Source organism: Pteropus alecto, unplaced genomic scaffold (genome assembly GCF_000325575.1).
Source record: "Pteropus alecto unplaced genomic scaffold, ASM32557v1 scaffold94, whole genome shotgun sequence".
Classification (NCBI taxonomy): domain Eukaryota; kingdom Metazoa; phylum Chordata; class Mammalia; order Chiroptera; family Pteropodidae; genus Pteropus; species Pteropus alecto.
This window is the reverse complement of record NW_006437736.1, coordinates 3,087,414-3,107,405: the sequence shown is the minus strand read 5'-3', so window position 1 is coordinate 3,107,405 and position 19,992 is coordinate 3,087,414. Positions and strand designations below refer to the sequence as shown.

At 48.1% G+C, this 19,992-nt stretch overlaps 1 protein-coding gene across 2 annotated transcripts in view; it reads right to left on the bottom strand.

Moving 5' to 3' along the window:
* Positions 1 to 19,992, bottom strand: part of SYN3 (synapsin III) — a 420,224-nt gene that overhangs the window by 19,852 nt on the left and 380,380 nt on the right. For both annotated transcript variants that reach the window (XM_006914505.3, XM_025048692.1), the window contains exon 8: positions 4,273 to 4,415. In XM_006914505.3, the coding sequence (XP_006914567.1) occupies positions 4,273 to 4,415 (143 nt within the window). The remainder of the gene's footprint in view (positions 1 to 4,272; positions 4,416 to 19,992) is intronic.

Below are 19,992 nucleotides of genomic sequence, written 5' to 3'. Positions count from 1 at the left end.
GGAGGAGTGATTCCTTTCCCATGGTGAAGAGCAGGAAAGCCTTCAGTTTCCTTGATTTTTCTGCTCCAGCATCAGCTGACCCCCTGCAGGTGTTCTGATGCCCATGGCTCTTTCCTACATCGAGGCCTCCACACATCTTCTTCCCTTTGCCTGAGCCAGTCTTCGTCTTAATCTTTGCCTCGCTAAGTCTTACTCATCCTTCAGCTTTCATCTGCAACGTGACGTCTTGGCAGCCCACGTTCCCCAGTAAGAGTGGGGCCCCCTACATCACACCCTATACCAATGCCTAGCGATGCTCATCTCACCTGTAATGACTGCTTTAGTGTCCTGTTTTCTCTGAGGGCAGGAGACATGTATGAATGATCCCCTGATGTCTAGTGGGACCTAGCATGCAGTAGGTGGGTAAGCGACTGTGTGTATGCGGGGGAAAAATCCAGACAATTCACCTCCGATGGCAAATTTAGGCTCAGCAAAGTGGCAGAGGTAAAGCGATTTGTTTTATGGCCAAGAGAAGGCATGCGGTTGGATTAAAGGGTGAACTGGGGAGAGGAATTGCTACAAAAATATATCCTTCAAAAAAAAATAAAATAAAATGTATCTGAGGATGGCAGATGCTGAGACTAGATGGCGGCTGATAGCAGTCATAATTACTAAGGGGTGCAGCGACATTGATGAACTTTACGTCAGTTTAGTTTCATTCGGTTCAGCTCAACTCAGCTCAATTCAATTTGGCAAACACTCACTGGGCTACCCTGTGTCCTGGGAAATAATCTGGGTGTGCAGAGATGCCCCTTACTCAGGCTGCTGACTATCCAGGAGGGTAGACTAGCCTAAAACCAGAGTATAGGCATGGTAGGGTTATCAATATGCAAAATGAGTGAAGAGCGCTGGGGGAAACGAAGAAGAAACCAGAGTCTCTTAATTTGACCCAGAAGGTAGCGATTGAGATGAGTAGGGTTTGCTTTAATGGGATCTATACAGTGGTAAGAGAAGGTAAAACTGACTTGAATCAGGCAGATGTGGGTTCGAATCTTGGTCCTAGCATTTTCTAGCTGTATAACCATGGACAACAACTTGGAGACTTTATTTTCTCGTTGGTAAAGTGGGAATAATGAAAGTACCATCCTTAAACGGTAGTGTGTAGATTAAAGGAAATATTCCCACAGATCTCATAGTATAATGGGTGCTGCTATTATTTTCTGGTAAGTGGAGACAAGAAAAGAAGGCATTCAAATGCCAGGAGTGGAAGGGACACAGCCAGATTGCTCTCCTTCCAGGAAGATAATGAGAGTGAGAGTTGATATTTAATGAGTGCTTTCTATGTGTGAGACATGGGTCTAAGGGCTTTGCGAGCACTGGCTTGTTTCAGCCTCACAAAACTTAATGACGTGGACATTATTATCGTTATCATTCCCACTTAGCGGCAGAAGCCACCAAACCATATCTGAGAAACTCCACGCTTTTAGCTATGACTGTCCATGGCAGAGCCCGTCACAGGCTTGGGGAAAACAGTGAGCTGGCTCAAATGTGATCCAGCTGCTGCCATGTAGGATGGAATGTAGACTGTGACAAAAGATTCTGTCTATATTGCAAATGTATGACACTGACCTCTCTCAATGAAGAAGGAGGGGGTTGGGGTGAAGGAGCCGACCTAAGTAACCTTGGAAATGAGTGGAGACTGTATGACTACGCAAGCTGGTAGCGTTTCTCGTAGGGCTATGGGTTAACGGTTTTGCAACTGAGCACGTGTACTGGGAATGAACAAGTCAGTAAAAGGATGGTGGATGGTGAGAGCCAGGTTTTCCCCTGTTGGAGTGGGAAGTTATAGATGAATCATGTGGCACGATATCAAAGTCTGAGACAGCAATATGATGTCTCCATTTAGCTTTAGACATAGACGGATATTGTTATAGAAATAATTACAGATATGTGTGTATACACGGGTTAAGATACACACACAGCTTTCCTAGATCTGTCTGCTGAGAGGGTCTGAAAACAATGACACCCCTGTAGCAACAGGCACAAAGGCCTGAGTGCAGGGCAGGAAGGAGGCCAGAAAGGAGATTGAATGGTCAGGGGTGGAGAGGACGTTCTACACTGAGGCCTGACACGAACCCCCTCCCTCGGATCTGGGCCAGGCCGAGGTCCAGGAAACGCCATAACTAATGACGGATTGGAGCTGTCAGGGCAGAAAGGCTCAGCATCAACAAGGCGGCAGTGAGGTAATCCTCAAGAAGAGAAACTGGGACAAGGTGTCGTCAATGTCAAGTGGAAAGTCTAACAGTGAGGACGGGAGGGAAGTGATATCACGAGAGACGGCGGAGGCCTTCGGAATGTGCTGGACTGCCACACTGGGATGTCCCCTGACGCAGAGTGGGCAGAGGGGACAATCTCATCACCCCGGGGGCGCTGAGAGTGGTGACAGGTATGGCCTGGTAAATGGGTGGAAGAGCGATTGGCAGGACAGGGCAGAAGTATTCCTCGAGAACTGGCTCTATCCCTTTCCAGGGCATATTTCCTTAGAGGTCAACTGCCTGCATGTTCTCCAGCTACCCAGGCAATGGCAGAATGGAGTAGTTACAGCAGAGACTGTATGGCCCGCAATCTGGCCCTTTACAGAATAAGTTTGCCGACCCCTGGTCTAGGCAATCCAGGCAGTGCAAAAGCAACCCTAGATATTACATACATGGATATGTATGGCTGTGATGGTTAAGACTTTATTTACAGAAACAGTGGCAGCTGGATTGGGCATGTGGGCTGTGGTTTGCTGACCCTGACCTGCAGCACAAGCTTCATTGCACAGAAGCATATAGAAACTTCCAACCATCCAGAGCCAGGCGTCGCGGTCCTCCAATATGGAGCCATGTGCACAGTCAGCGCTCCATAAATTCTTGGCAAACAGGCCCTGGTTGGCTCTCCGGGGTCTTGTCAGTTCAAGTGGAACCAACAACAACATTCCAAAGTGACAGAGAGAGGCCTCGGAGCAGAGAAAACCTCTCTAAAGACCCAGCCCTCTCACCCAGCCAAGAACGCCCACTTGTCCTGAGAGCCACAGCTCCGGCATCAGTTCTGCCGTGCCCCAGCCACCCCCACCCTGGGGCGAATGTGTGCTGCATTTTCTGTCGCTCATTCCTTTTCCCTTAATCATGGCACCTCCGTTTCCACAGGGGAATGACCCTGCCCATACTGCATGCCATCTCGGTGGGACTCTGCTTACTGGTTTCCTGCCCTTTTCTAACCAAACGCCTGTGACCCAAGTTGGACTAATCCACACTATTTCCGTGAAATCATAAACTCGAGTTAAGTCCTGAAAGTGATTGGGGCAGATTCACTTCCCGATCGAAGTGCCATGAAGATCGTCCATTGCTTCTGGCTATGATCCCTGGGGCTGCCCTGGATCCTAATATTTCTGATAATGATAATTTAGTGGTTTTGTTTGTTTGTTCATTTAAGTTTCTGATAAACACCATAGTTTTCTAATACATTCTCTTTGAAAAGCTCCATCACATTAGTCAGATGTGGTTTCTGTTGCAGCCAGAGAAATATGATACAATCTCCTAACTGGTCTTATTGATTCCAGAGAAACCCCTTTGCAGCCCATGGCCCCAGAGCCATCTTTTTATTAATACAAGTCAGATCATGTGACTTTTCTGCTCAGAAGAGAACAGAAGACAATTCAAAACCTTCAACTAGGCATTTGTCCTCCTTCATTTGTCCTCAAGTTTCTTTCAGTCTTGTCTCCTATGACATACATCCTGTATATACTTGAAGTTCCCCTCAGACATGCCAGGTGTCTTTCTTTTTCTTTAAATTTGTTTTTAAATTTTATATTAGTTTCAGGTGTTTGTATAATTTACAAAGTGATCCCCCGATTACTCTAGGTCCAACCTGGCACTACGCACGGCCATTACGATATTGTTGACTATAGTCCCTATGCTGGACTCCACATCCCCATGACTGCTTTGTGACTACCAATTTGTACTTCTTCATCCCTTCAGCTTTTTGACCAAGCCCCAAACCCCAACAAGGCATCTTTCTTCCCCTGGGGAGATAGTCCTCATTTAGGTAGACAGATTTCCGCCCTGGGATAAGCCGTGATGGAACATCAGCCTCAGCTGTACAGACCAGAGAAGGTCAGTAAAGGAGTCAGAAAGGGCGTGACGTGCTGAGGGGGTCTCTGCCTGGGGTGGGGGAGACACGGCTGGACACACATCTCTAATCTCCATTCTTCCCACCCCTCCCCGCAGTCCCAGCCGCTGCCCAGGGACTCACATGTAAGCCTTGTAGTTGGATCCAATTTTCTGGATGCGGATGTCGTACTTGGAGTCGATGAAGGCCTCGGTGGTGGCGTAGGTTTTGGCCATCGCTACCATGCTGGTGACGTCCTGGTAGTCATGCTGGTTTTCTACTTTGATCTGTGGGGGCGGGGATGAGAGGGTGAGTGCCACCTGCCCAGCGTTCACCGAGCACCTGCCCAATGCCAGGACCCAGTGCCCCATATGGAGTGACTTTGAGAAGGTCACCGGCGAGCAAGGGGTACAGATGTAGGAAACAAGTCTCTCCAATGAAGAGGAATTTTCTACTCAAATGGCTGACCTGGTAATCAGCTCCTTGTTCTGCTTCTGTAGACATGCTTGCCGCATAGGCCGAAGGGCAGGGTGACCTCGAGATCAACTGAAGACTCACCCTCCCTTATGCTTGTTCTGTCTGGATAACAGATGTATCCCCTTTGCCTAAATTCCTGTCTGAGAATCTCATGCTCTGTAACCGCCTGAGGGAAAATTAACCGATCGACTCATGCCAACTGTAACTGCACAGATGAGCCCTACAAAATCAAGGTTGCCCCTGAGCTCAGGGCCCAGATCTTCAGAGCACTAGCTCTTCTGGGACTGCCGGCATAATAAACTTGAGTTCTCCAACTCACTCAGTGCTACTTGGTTTCTCGCCGGTCTGATTTTTCTGCAACACCACTGCATACCCCTAGAAGAGGAAGGGGGCTACTACTTGGGGAGTCAGGGAATCTTGGTAGAAGAGGTGAGCTCTGAGCAGGGTTTGGAAGAATGAGTGTGCTTTTCAGAAGGACTGAGCAGCAGGGCGATCTCTGGAGAAGGCTGCAGAAGGGCAAAGCGGAGGTTGGGGGCTGCCTGGGGTGGGGGATGGGCCGTTGGTTATTATTGGCCAATGGGGCTGGAAGGTGGGGGACAGCTGAAAGGGCTCACAGGGAACAGACTATAGATGGCCTCAGTAGCTTGAATTTTAGCCCAAAGTCTCTGGAAAGCCACTGGAGGAGGGAAAGGAGTTTAAACTAAAAAGTAGCCTTATCTGTGTTTAGAAAAATCACCTGAGCAACTGTAGAGAGAGCTGAATGGATATGGGATAGAGAGAGACCAGTTAGAAAGAAGGGAGTGTGTACGTGTGTATGGCGTGTATGTGTAGGGCATGTGCATGTGGTTGCGTTTGTGTGAAGTGTGTGAAACATGTGTGTGTAGTTTGGTATATGTACGTGGTATGTTTGTACGTGTTTGATACTCATTGCGTGTTGTATCTGTGGTGTGTCATATGTGGTGCTCGTGTATGAAGACAGTGAGTGTGTGTGCTTTTGCGCGCGCGCGTGCACACACTGGACATGGCAAGCTCTGCTAGGCCAAAGGCTTGGTGGAGAAATTCACACTGTTTACTGGGCTGGGCCAAGAAGACAGGGAAGTGCCCTGGGGTCAGGGAGAGGTCCCAGGAGAGCTTCCAAGGCCAAGGGCAGGGGATGAGGCCAAGGTTCTGTGATAGCGATCTCAAGACATAACGGAGGCTGACTCCCAGCATCTGTGGGCTGCTTGGTGGGCTGTCCCCTCCTCTGTCACCATCACTCAGGCAGCAGAAGGGTTCTGATGCTGGCCAGAGGCGGGCAGAGCCCAGATCTCCTGGAGGGGCCAGGCGGGAGATGGCAGCCTGTGTGGGAGGCTGTCCTGTCCCCACGACCTCTCCTTCTGGTCCATTCCTGCCTCTCCTCGAGACTCGGAGTTGCCCTGACAACTCTGTCCCTTCATGATGATGTCCATCCACATCTGTCTCACTTTCCATACTTACAAAGCACCTTCACAGCTCTCCTGTGGGACCCAAAACAGGACTGTGAGGAAGGCAGGGTGGGCATTATTATGGCCATTGAGAAACAGGTTTCTTGTCTTGTGCAAAGCCATATAGCATCTAAGCACAGAGCTGGGAATGACACTCAAAAGACTCCAAAAGCACAGCTGTTCTTTGAACCCTCTCAGGGTATCTGCAAGTGTGTGGCTGCTGTTCCATCCTGATGGATTGTAAACAATGCCGGGGACAGAGCTTTGCAAACCTCTCTTCTCGGCACACTGACAGTCAGCCTCTCAGATGACTTTGAGTCTCGCTTCGCAGAGAAAATAAAGGTGACCAGGCAAGAGTTCCCTATTTTCCATTCCTTTCCAGGCTCATCGGCTTTCCTACTTCTTCAGTGTGGCTCTTCCCATTCATGGCTGAACCTACCTGTTGTTCTAGGTCTTCTAAGCCTGACTACTCACTGTCCCCTCCTCCTTCAGTAACAGGTCCCCTAAGTCTTATCTGGGCATCTGGTCTCTCAGCCAAAGATTACTTTGTTTTAGTCTCCCTCACAGGTAGATGCAGCCAAGTATCCAAGTCTGCTCAATGAAAATGCGAGTAGACATGATGAGAGCAACCTCTGGGTGGCACCTTTAGAACAAAGGGACTCTTCCCTTTTCCTTTCCCTTCTTCTACCTGGCTGGGATGTGGACCTGATGGTGGGAGCTGGAGCAGCCATCTTGGACCACAGGACGGAAGCCAAATGGTGAGCATGGCTGAGTAACAAGGTGGAAAGAACCTGGACTTCCAATGCAGTCCCCAATCCGCCCTTGACTGTGCATGCTCAGACTCTTCCATGAGAGACAAGTAAACCTTAATCTGGTTTAAGCCATCGTTATTTTGGTCTTTGGTAAAGCAGCCAAACTACATTTCTGTTGTGAATTTTCAGGAAAAGGGAGCATGGGAGTGACTGCTAATGGGTACAGGCTGATGATAATGTCTTGGAATTATAGAGTGCCGATGGTTCCATCTTGTGAATATACTAAAAAACCACTAAATTGTACACTTGACAAAAGCAAATTTTATAGTATGAAAATTAGATTTCATCTTTAAAAAAATGAAGAAATATCTCGTGGTGTTTGAAAGAAAGTGTGAAGGGTCTGTAATACAAAATGGACCAACACTGAATAATGGATAAAGTTGGGTGACTGGTACATAAGGATATAGTTTACAATTTTTTCTTCTATTGTATATATTTGAAAATTTTTACCATAATAAAAGGTAAAAAAAAAACAGGACTAGAAAGACAAATAAAGGCGAGAACACAAAATTGTGTTTAGAGGTTAAAAGTGAACATGGTTACGTCTGGCTAGGCATGTGATCGCTTTTATGTGTCCGTTACAGGAAAGGAGACTGGCTAGTAACACCATTCAGTCTTCCTAAGAGGAAAAGCCGCCAAGTACTACCTAAGAGAACTACAGCCATTCTTGGCATTAACATCAGTATTATGTTCTCTGGAGGACACTGAGGTGTGTAGCAAATGTCAACGGCGCTCTCTGATGAGTGGAGGTTCCTTGTAATGTCCCTTCGTGTAGGCTTGTGTCCTCATTCCATCGTCCTAAAGCATGATTGGAAGAAAGCAGTTTGTGGATGGCCAATAAAACGCAATCCAATGATCGCTTTGATCCATTTTTTTTATAGAATATTTTTTTATTTGAAAAACATATATATATATGACAAAAAGGTCAAAGATATAAAAAAAGAAGTTTGAGAAAAAATAGTTATCTCTCTTACACTAAAGCCAAAGTCCCTTGGTGAAAAGATTTTTTTGTACTCTTCTGGAAATATTCTATGAATATAATAATGTAAGAAGATGTAAGATGGGTAGCCTCCTGTCTGAGATATTTAATTTTATGTGTCAACCTGGCTCAGCCACGATGCTCAGATATTTGGTTAAACATTTTTCTGGATGTTAAATTGATGGACTTCGAAAGTAAAGCAGGTTCCCCTCCATAATCTGAGGGCCTCATCCAATCAGTTGAAGGATTGAATAGAACAAAAGGCTGACCTCTCCTGAACAGGAGGGAATTCTGCGGGAAACAGCTTTTAGACTTGACCTGCATCCTTGGCTCCTGCCTGAGTCTTCAGCCTGCCAGCCTACTCTGCGGATTTTAGACTCGCCGACCACTCATAATCTTGTGAGCCGATTCCTTAAAACAAATCTCTTTCTCTCTATTTATACATTTTGTATTGTTTCTCTTCCTCTGGACGACCTTGATGAATGCAAGAAGACAAAGATGCCACCTCCCGAAATGAGCTGTGACAGGGACCACAATGGCCAAGAATTCGTGGATTTGCTCACTTTGATATAACAAGGTTGGGTTGCCAGAGATTAAAGACTTTGAGATGATGTTTTCTTTGGAAAAAGTTGTGGCAACCTATTACTCCTCTTGATGTGTCTGGTAAGAGCTTCAGTGGGACCCTCAACAAGACTGACAGATGTTTGAGCAGTGAGGTGGGGCTGGTGCACTGGTGCCAAATCCCTCCCAGTCCACTTGCAGCTGAGCATCCCAGCCTTTGGGTTATCCGGGCTAAGAAGGTGAGTGCTCCTGTGGACCACAGACGGGCTGTGAGGGGGAGGGGCCAGCCCGGAGCCATTTAAAATCCTGTGTGGAGGGAGCAGCGGCTGAAGGAGAGATGCTACGACCCTGCTCCAGGTCACCATCATCCCTCATTGGACCACTGCAACCATCTCCTTTTAAAATTCCTTTTGCCTAAGCCAAATCTCAGACCGATTTCCTCAGAATCTCTGGGCGTGGGCCAAGGGACCAGTATTTTTGGAAGATCCCCCGGCAGTGGTGTGCAACCCAGATTGAAAAGCGCAACCGTATATCAGCTGGTTCCTGGTCCATCATCTCTCTCTTATGCTCAGCCAAACCTGGCCCTGCCTCGGTGCCTTTGTACTCACTCTTCCTTCCGCTTGGAACGATTTTCTTGAATACCTTCCCACGGTTGGTTTCTTCAGGTCTCAACCCAGATGACCCCTCAGTGGAGGCTTTTCTAACTGATATAAAGTAGCTACTCTTCCCTGCTGGTGCTGGGAAGTCTTTACTGAATTACCCTTGTTTATTATTATTACTTTTTTTCTTACCACCTTTGACCATCTGAAATTACTTATCTGCGAATGTAAGCCAATGAGGCCAAGACCTCCTGTGTCTGCTAGAGAGACTATATAAGAGTGGTTAAGAATGTGAGCTCCGATCCCAGCTCCATCATTTATTAGCTGTGTGACCTTGGGGAAGTTACTTAGCCTCTCTGTGTCTCGCTTTCCTTCTCAGCAAAATGCGGATAACTTGCTGGATTATTGTTGAACATTGGATTGTCACTGAGCCTTAAATGAGATACTCCACGTTAATGGTTTAGGAGAATGATTGACTCATCGCAAGCATTTGATAAATGGTAACCATTAACACCCAGCATAGTGGTTGGCACACGTGCAATACTCAATAAATATTTGTTGAAAGGGGCCAATCATGGCAATAGCTTGGTGAAGAGAGTCTAGGCAGAGGGAAAAGGAGGTGCAATGGCCCTGGGGCTGATGCTGCCTGTTGAAAAGAAACTCACGAACATTAACGGAAAACTGAGCTTTAACATCTTATGGGAGTTGAGAGCTAACAGGAATTCATGCTCCAAGAGAGGCTGTCCTACTTCCTCTAGAGGTGGACACAGGAAATGGGGCCAAGATCCTTCCCAGAAAATGGTCTGGAATTAATCCCGATACAGAGGCACATGGGCGACTGAATGAAGTCCACTCCCTTATTTCAATAGCCTAGAAAACATTTCAGGCGAGTGTGACCAGTGGTTCACCCCAGCCATATCCATCTTCATCAAGTTCCCATTGAAGGCCCAGTTTGGAGCATGCTCCTTCCTGGTGGGATGGCCCAGACAAAGTTGTTTTTTTTTCAAACAAAGATAACTACATGAGGCAATTTATTGAACCAGGTTATTTATGAGTAAGCGAAAAGCTGGGAGGATATCTCCCAAAAATAATAATCATAGCTTTAGGACACTTGCTCTGTGGTCTCTCTTTCTGGCAAGAAGTAGCTGGCAGGCCAGCTGGATACTCAGGTCACTCCTAGTTCGAGATAATAAAACCATAACCTTGGCACACAAATGGATGCTTGTTTTTCTGTTTTTATAACAGCAAGATGTGCATCCAGCTTATTCCAAAGTGGTGTCTGCTCATTAAGAAACTAGTTAGATGGGTTGAAGAGGCACAGGCTACATCTCTGTTTTACCTCCCAGTAAATTTTTACCACTCTGGCAGCTCCTAGACTCTCAGGGCCATTGAGTTCAGAATCAAGTCTTGAGCTCAGCGTCTAGAACGTCAAACAAGTACATGGATGTTGCAAATAACCTAATGTAGAAGTTCTCAGACTCTCTGGGTTCACGGCCCCCATCTCAGGAATTATTTCATGGCATTCCTAGGTCAAAAGAAATACCAAGCACTTTCATTTACTAAGTAGTTTGAGCTAAAAAAGCTTAAAAAGCATTTATGTTCTAACACCCCGGTAACTGAAAAAATACACAAATATTTTTATTTCATTTTAAGAAACGTCAATTTATTACTAGGGGGATGTGTGTGCTTGTTGGGCACTGCACAAATTCTCAAACCTTAGGCTCAGATTGGAAAATGATTTTTCCATGGTACTTGCTTTTTAGCACAACCACTACCAAAAACCCAGCTTTGCAAAGATACGGCACCATTGAAAGGAAAAATGTTGTTATCTAATGTCGAAACTGCGAACCACCTTGGCTAGTGATTTGCATGGTGTCTGACAGGTGTTGAGAATTGCTGTTTCCCTTGAAAATTTAAAATATACTGTGTTGCCTCAGGGCATCTGGATGCAGGGTTTGGGAACCAGCGTCCTAACATCATTACTTTTGGCATTCTCCTTTAGCAGTAAATAATGAAATCTCTGGGCAATGTCCCTGGAGGAAAGCCTGCCCCATCCTCATTGAAAAAGTAGGCCTGAGAAACACATGGAGGCAGAGAATCCAAAAGCCAGTCTGTATGTGAAACCAGTCCATACTTTAGGAAAATAACAATGATATTAATATATAAACTCTATTCGAGATTGATTCACCAGGATCATGTTCTTAGGACAAAGGTGAGTTAGCGAGAGTCAGCTCACTACTTAGAATAGTTCTTAAGTGTATCTGAAATAAAATAAACTAAAATAAGAAAAAATAAAATGTTGTTCAAGTTTTGGATTAAACAGATGAGGAAGGCACAGTCCCTGTCATGGAGGAGCTCACAGTCCACAGAGAGACAACTCAGGAGAGCGTGACGATGCTAACTGAGAGGCTAGCGCAGGATGCTGTGGGCGTGCAGCCGAGGGCCCCCCATCGCCCTGCAGTGTGTGGGGCAGGAACAGTTCTCCAGATGAGGTGACGGATCCACCCCATTCTTTTTGTAATGATTATGGAGAAGAGGATGACTTTAAGTCCAAAGTCTCTCTCCTCTTTTAAATTCCAAAATAACACTTCTCAATATTTTCACCCTCATTCTTTCAAGATAGCTTACCAATTTTTTTTTTTTTTTTAATGAGCCCTAACTACGTGCCAGGAAGTGTATCACACAGTTTGCATATATGATCTCATTTCAACAACCCTCAGGGCTTCCAGCCCTGGTGTCCCCGCATAAGCCCTGTCTCTGTAAACAACTATAAAACTGGACAAAACTGGACAAAATTTACGAGGTGACTATTTTGAGGCAGTGGAAGTAGACAGTGCAAGGCTGTGATCCTCAAGTGGAGGGAAATTCAGGAGGTGAGCTCGGGGTCGCCTGGCTGGTTCCTCTTCTCACGCCACTCTCTACTGGCCTGGGACGCTCCACATCCGGGTCTCCTGGCACTTCCTAAACGGCCCCAGCTCCTTCCTGCCTTTGGCCTTTTGTATAAGCTGTTCTTTCTGGAAGGTTCTTCCCTTTTGGTCCTCACATGGGAGCTCGTTCTCATTCTTCGTGTCTTTGCTTAAATGTCACCACCTCAGAGGTTTTCTCGGATAGTTTCACCATGTTTTTTTTTTCTTCTCTTTTAACAACCCGTTCTGTCTACTACTGAGTACAGTTTGTTATTGTGTATTTACTTGCTCACTTATGCACTGTCTGCCTCTCTCATGATTTCTATACCCTGTGCCTAGCATAGCACGTAGCACACAGTAGGTACTCAACAAAGAGCTGTTGAACGAATGAAGGAAGAAAGGATGAATTAGATTGGCCCGTTCCCTTCCTCGGGAGGTGGGGGACTGGGGAGTTGGGGGGAAAATGGGGAAGGAATTCCTCCTTTCCTTTTACAAAAGTTACTGGAACTCAGAGACTTTACAGGGCAGATCTGAGACTTCGTGAAGGATGTGAGACTTGAAAACAGCGTAGGTCCACTCAGTTAATCCTCCCAACAACCTTGAAAGGCAGACGCTGACCTCTCCCTTTCACAGCCGAGGCTCAGAGAAATAAGGGACTTGTCCGAGGTCGCCCAGCTCGTAAGTAGAGAGATGCGTACTAGTGTCCAGGCCTGGTGGGTTGAACCCCATGATCTGTTCATGACAGGGCCCTGCTTTGAAAGCAAAGGATCGAGGCCACTTTTCTCTTTTCCTATCTTTCCTCTTTCCCGCCTTTTTCCTTCCCTCATTTCTCTTTGGCTCTTTCGCGAGCTCTCGTTGACAAATGGACTTGACTTTGCTGGCAAAGTGCAGTTCCTGAGAGCACAATCAGGCTCTTCCTGGAAGGACCCAGGGAGGGCAAGCTCTACTAGCCAAACTCCACGGCCAAGGTATCCCCCAGGTGAAACCGTGGCCCTGATGAGTCACTCCCAGGGCCCCTTGGCCAAGGCAGCCGGTGCCAGGGGTCCCTGGCATGGCTGAGGCTCAGGACTGACTCACGGGGCAGGCTGCCACCACCCGGATCACCTGCTCCACCCTGGGCTGGAAAGAAGAGGCTAGGGGCCTGGGGTGGTGCATTGGGCTCAGACTATGTGACTCATCCTGTGAATAAATAATAATGATGATTGTCATAACGACAATGATGGACAATGACAGCTACCTTTAATGAGTGCTTTTTATGTGCGAGGTGCTATTCTAACAGCTATATATTAATTCACTTAATCTTCATAACGATCCTAGGTCGTAAGCACTAGTATTTCCCCATTTCACAAATGAAAAAACTGTGACCCAGCAAGGTTATAAAATTGGCTATGGGACTCAGAGCTGGCATATGGAAGTGCTGAGATTATAACCAAGGTCTGTCTCACTCCAAAGCCCAATCATTCATTCGATAAATATTTATTGAGCCCCTACTATAAGCCAGGCACTGTTGTAGGAACCATGGACACAGTGATAGAATTGGGTGAGACGTTAGTTAACAAGTGAGTGCAATGACATATTAGGTGAAGATGAGTGTCATGGGGAAACCAAATTAGGCTAAGGCGGCTGGGGCTTACTGGGGTTAGGGTGGGGGCATTATTTCATATAGAGTTTGTAGGAGTCCTCCCTAGGAAGAAGGCATTGAGCAGGGACTTGAAAGCCACAGGCCTTCCCTAGGCAGAGAAGAGCAAGTGCCCAGGCCTGAGGGTGACCTGAGATGGCAGGGTGCACTTGACAAGTGGCAAGGAGGCCGGTGTGGATGCAGCGGAGTGGATCGTGGCCAGCGTGGTGGGTGCAGGTCAGAGCAGTGGACCGACAAGTCACGGAGGGTCTCAAAGCCAGTGCCACAAATGATGTGGGGAGCTCGGGAGGGTCTGGGGCAGGGGAACGACATGATCTGGCTCATGGTTTACAAGGATCACTTTGCAGCGAGAAGAGGGAAGCAAAAGCTAAAAACGCAGGGAGACCCAGTGGAAGGTGAGTTTAATAACAGGTAAGAGGTACCACCGGCGTGAACCAGGGCGGTAGATTCCAGAAATATTTGGAAGGTAGAGCTGAAAAGATTTGCCGACGGGCAGGATGTGGGTGTGAGAAAAATGCAGGAGTAAAGAATAACTTCAAGGGTTTGGGTAAAGCAATTGGAAGAATGGGTCCTCTCCCCGTCCCCTCTGTCACCTCCCCAAATGGGAAAGGCTGTGGGGAGAGCAGGTTTGGGGGAAAAAACCAAGTGCTCAATTGTATCTGCTATCAGAGATCCTGGTGGACATTTGGTCATACGAGTTCAGAAGAGAGAGGATTTAAATGATAGATGATGCCGAAAGCCAGGGAACTGAATGAAATTGCCTGTGGAGGGAGATAAGATGGGGAAGGGGTCAGAGGACGGAGCCCGGGGAGGTCAGAGGGAAGCAGCACGGGGGCCGCAGCCAGGGAGGGAGGAAGAGAACCACGTGAGGCTGACACATTTGCTTGGAAAGCCAAGGAGGGCTTGGGGTCCCCGGAACAGTGGACTTTTTCCGTCCAGGAGAACAAGTCTGGAGCAGGGGCCACACGACTGAGCATCGGCCCTCTCCCCATCCCTAAGTGAACGTGGGCCCTTCCTTCCCGTTCTCTCTCCCTCTCCCCTCCCTTCTTGCCTTCTTGCCTGACTTCACCCAACGCAGATTCACACCTTCTCCAATGCCCAGCTCATCCCTCCTCCATGCTGGGCGCCATGTTAGGCACAGAGGCGAATATGGTTGAGGAAATGGGCAGACCAAGACCAACTAACTGGCATCGAATAAGATAAGACTTGTAGCAAAAGTGTCCTGGGAGCTTAGAGGCTGTGGCAGAATTCCTTGTGCTGGTGAGGTTTATAAAGCGCCGTCACGTTCACTTCCCTCACGGGGTCCCTGAGGGGAAGCCCTGGGTACTCGGAGCAGTGTGACACAGGATGGCGTCATGTCTCCCTGGACTCGGTCTTGGGTTCCCGGCAGAGACAGGCGAGAACAAGACAGATCTTCAAAGACAGCTGCTGTCTTCTCAGTGGATGCTGTAGTGTGCCACCCGGATCCCCCCTTAAGGACAGAGACGTTCACTCCCTCACTGTCTGGTGTTGTGGCTGCTGACGGCTCATAGCTGAGTTCTCCTCCAGGAACTGCCTTCAGCTAAGGGAAGCTGCCTTGCCGAAGTTGATGCCACATTCTTCGAGCAGCCCACATGCAGTGACGAATTGGTGCAGGAGTTCAACGGCCTGGCCCCCTTGCCATGATTTGGGACAATTCGGAAGGGCCATCTCGGCTCTAGAGCTCCCTGCAGGATCAACAGAGGCCCCCATTGTAACTGCGTTGTGGTTCAACTTCTCTCTCTGCCTAATCCTGTTCTCCTCGCTACCCAAGGTAGTGTCCCCATGTGTAGACCCCAATAAACATTCTACAGCAAGTCTATGCACCGCAGAGTCTCTGCAACATCCATCCCCCCTTCCTCCATCCTAATAGAACCCCAGCTTTGTTTAGGTATCTACCTACCTCCACCAAGCCACGGGCTACAGGGGAACAGATGTTACCCCCAACACGAGAGGTGGACCCCGATGATCATAAGCCAATTAGAACACAACACTCCTCTCCCAATGGCCCGGGGATGGACATGTTAATGAGCTGGTCCAGTCAGAAAGAAAGGATCAACATACTCCACAATGGATGTAAAGAAGGAAGCACGAGGCATATTACCCAGAAGGCCACCGGCAGCCAGCATGGGACAGAGGAAGCTGCCTAAGAATGAAGCTGAGCCGGAGGTCAGCCGGCAGAGACAGGACAAGTCTAGGACCTTGGTGACTTCACTGAGATGCTAATCCCCAAGGCTTCAGAGTGTTTAAACCAGTTTGAGGTGGAATTTTCCATTACTTGCAGCCAAAATCATCCTGATACCGGGTCAATGCATTTACTGGCTACTGGCTGCCCAAACCTGCTTTGCTGGCCCGTGGGTATGTCTGCAGGGAGGTATTTTTGCTGAGGCTCTTGTCTGAGGCAGAATTTTTCACTCTGAGGGCCTTTGGGGCCCTGAGTTCTCTTCTTCAGCAGTGGAATACCTACCTTTAGGTTGGGAGAAAGCTATTAGGGGAAATCCCTGATTTCCAGACTTTCGCAATTTTCTTCTCCGCGGAGGGAGCGACATCCCTGGCCTGTCACTCATTCTTCCTCAGAGGAAGTGACGTTTTTGGATTGGAGAGTCTGGAAGTGTAGTAGGCCAGCCCATTCTCTTCCTGTTCCTCTTTGGGAGCTGTCTTTCCCACAAGCAGCATGTAATCTGTTCTGCTTTTCCAGACTGTAAATTTTCAGGTCAGACCCCAGGGGCAGGGTGGGGGAAGCCTGAGGCAACCCGAAGCTGCCTGAGTTTGATGGCAAAGTCTGTCTCACTCTGGGGTTCAGCACCAAGCAGTCCATTTGCCTGCACATTGAAGCCACGTTCTTTAAGATCTTTATTTGTACTAAGGCGATACATTTGATTTTTCGAATTCCTTACTCTTACTACACCCCAGCGTGAGCCTGCAACATGGCTGACTGGTTGGAAAGGCACATCATAGGAGCAAAGTCCAGCATGAGGCGGGTGGGTGACCTTTAATGCTTCTTCCAATCCAAGACCCAGTGGTCCTCTTGTCTGACAAAGGGACGTGTCCCAGTTCTGTCAAAGAAACGTTTCTACCCCCTAACACTTAATTCCGAAAGGCATTTAGACAGCAGTTCCTGTTACAGGCCTTGCACAATGAATAACACAGAGCGCCATTCCCATTACGGAAGTTGCCGAAACGCCTCCTGGCCCAAGTGGAAGCTCCCTCCGGCCCTTTCCCACCTTTCTTGAATGACTCCCCAGCTTTATGGGATGAAGAGATGTCAGCAGGCTCCTTGCAGAGCTCATTAAGGTTTGCTTTTTCCTTGCCCAGATCAATCTCGAGTAAGTCTCCCCTTTGGGGTCATCTCGGTTGGCTCGGAGGGACATTATTCACCGTGAAATGATCACCCTCCTGAGTGACAGGCCCTGACAGAGAGCCACCTCCCCTGGGTCTCTGCCTGGCACTCCCCCCTGTCTGGGCTTTCACGGAGAGGGCCCCAACCCTGGACTTGACCTGCTCGGCCTCCCCCGTCAGCACTTCTCAGCTAAGCTGCCCCACCCTACTCTCCTTTCTGCCCAACAGGAGAATAAAGAAAGCCCTGGTGCCTCAGAGGCGGGATCGGATCCAGATCATTTGTAATGAAAACACACTAAACCAAGCAAACAAAGCAGATGCTCTCTCAGCCCGGCTTATTATTTCGACCTCGGCTTTGGACATTTCATTGCTTCGGGACATGTCTGCAGGCAAGCTGCCCAAGGTTCTTACTTCCCATTGTTTGGGGGTGCGGGGTGGGGAGAGGGGGCATCAGCCTGGCCTTTCGGCAAGCACACATGACCAACCCAAAATGAGAAAAAGAACACTGAGAGCCAGGACGCCCAGACTCCACTTCCGGCTGGGAAGGGACCTCACTGGGTGACCTTGGGCAACTAACGTCTTGAACTCTCTCTGAACTCCTGACTTCCAAAATTAACCATGCTGTCTTAGGTTACAGAAGTAAATCGAGGGCGGCATGATTCACAATAGCCGAGATATGGAAACAACCTGTGCCCATCAATGGAGGAAGGGTTAAAGAAGATGAGGCATATCTACATATTATTCGGCCATAAGAGAGAAGGACATCCTGCCATTTGTGACAACATGGATGAACCTCGAGGGCATTATGCTAAGTGAAATAAGTCAAACAGAGAAAGACAAATACTGTATGATCTCACATGTGGAATCTAAAAAAGCTGAATTCGTAGAGACAGAGTAGAATGGTGGTTGCCAGGGACTGGGGGGTAGGGGAATGGGGGAGATGTTAAAGATTACAAATATGCAACTAGAAATTATGTGAGTCCTGTAGATCTAACCACAGTATAGCGATTCTAGTCAACAATACTGTATGCTTCAAAGTCGCTAAGAGAGTAGCTCTTGAACATTCTCATCACAAAAAAGAAATGACAGTTGTTTGATGTGACGGAGGTTTTAGCTACGCTACAGTGTGATCATATCGCAATATATAAATGTATCAAATGAACATGTTGTGCACCTTAAACTTACACATTGTCATATGTTAATTATGTTTCCATTAAAAAAAAGTAAGTCAAGGTTACAAGTGTGGTCTCTGAAGGCTTTGAACTCGGGCTCACCAAACGCCTCTTTATCTACCAGCTGCCTCAGAAGTAAGTCAAGGTTACAAGTGTGGTCTCTGAAGGCAGACCGCCTGGCTTTGAACTCGGGCTCACCAAACGCCAGCGAGGTTTGACTCTATCTCTTTATCTACCAGCTGCCTCAACTTAGTTCCAACTCAGGGGCACTATAGTAAGACAGGAAGGAAGTTAACCCATGTCCCGTCCTCGGGTAGTGCTGGCATATAGCAGGCTCTCAATAAATCCATCATCACCATCATTATTCCTAAGACGCCATGGTCTGTCAGGGAAGCAGGCACGTCTACTGAGAATGCACTGGTGGGTTGCAGCTGGGGCGGCAGATTTCTGCCTAGGCACAGTGTGGACCCAAAGTCAGGGGTAGGGATCACTTCTACTGAAGGGGTCAGGGAGTTCAGGAAACTCTTGAACTTGAGCTGAGTCTGGTGTTGATGGGGCTGACACGAATGTGGACACTCATGGAAGGTAAAGGAGGGAGGAGGGCAAGGGAGAGAAGCATGGAGCAGCCTGGCGTGTTTGGGGATTGGAGAGAGGTCGGGTGTTGGCAGAGCGCTGGGTGTGAGGAGGCCTGTGCTGAGAGAGAGGCTCCTGCAGGATTTGGTGGATCCTGGTGGGTCCTGCAGGCTTTCCCCCCAGAGCAGGGGGGTGATGTGGCCGGTTCTGAGCTTTAGGACCTGCACCTCAGCAGCCAGAGTGGAAAATGAATGGGAGGGGCCAGTCAGGGGGCTGGGGATCATTTGGGCTGTGATTGCTGCTGCTTAGACAGGAAGTGATGCAGAGCTGCCCTGAGGCAGTGGGAAGGAAAAGGCAGGAAAATGCAAGAAATGCTCGTGGGGAATGTGAGAGGCTGAGGGGAAGCCAAACAATAGAACGGTTTGCTGAGTGCTTAGCACATGGCGGCCATTGCTGAGAGTCCTTGACGCTGGGGCTCCTGCCGTGTCACTGATGAGGGAAACGAGGCCCAGGGAGGGCAGAATAACTGCAAGGTTGGTGAGCAAAGGAGGAGGATGCCTATCCATTGGTCTGATTTCAGAGGTCCCAGCTGTAACTACTGTGTACGGTTCCCTCTCTATAAGAACGACTGAGGCAAGTGCCTTCCAATTGCCAGGCATCGTTCTGTGTAACTTGCTGGAGGTTACACAGCTAGCGAGTGGCTGAGCTGTGACTCAGACCCAAACAGTGGTGCGCCTGGACCACTCTCCTTATCCCTATGCTGAATTGCTTTAAATGTCACTGTGATACCAGTGACACCACAGGGGTGGATGCGATTGTCTAAGGCCTCGCTGTCCCTAGAGCCACATGTGTCATTCTACATTTTCTAGGAGCCACATTAAAAAAGGAAAAAGAAACAGGTGAAATGAATTTTAGGAACTTATTTTATTTAACCCCATACATACATTTTAAAAATGATTTCCATGTGTAATCTTTGCACAGATTATGACTGAGATATGGCATGTTCTCTTTCTTTGGACTCTAAGTCTTTGAAATTGGATGTGTAGTTTATACTCACATCCCGTCTCAACTGAGCCACATGTCAGGCCCTCAGTAGGCACTCAGGGCTAGTGGCCACCAAATTAGCCAGTACCATCTTGAGGAATCTATGTACAGGGAGAAGGAGAGAGGACAGAACCCCGGGGCACATGGACAGAGGGCGGAACGGAGGGATACCAAGGAGGCAAAGAAAGTCTGGTTGGAGAGAAGGGAGGAAATGTGGGTGGCAGCGGGGTCCCAGAAGGCAAGGTAGAACGGCATTACAGGAGACGGGCCAGCAGTGACAAA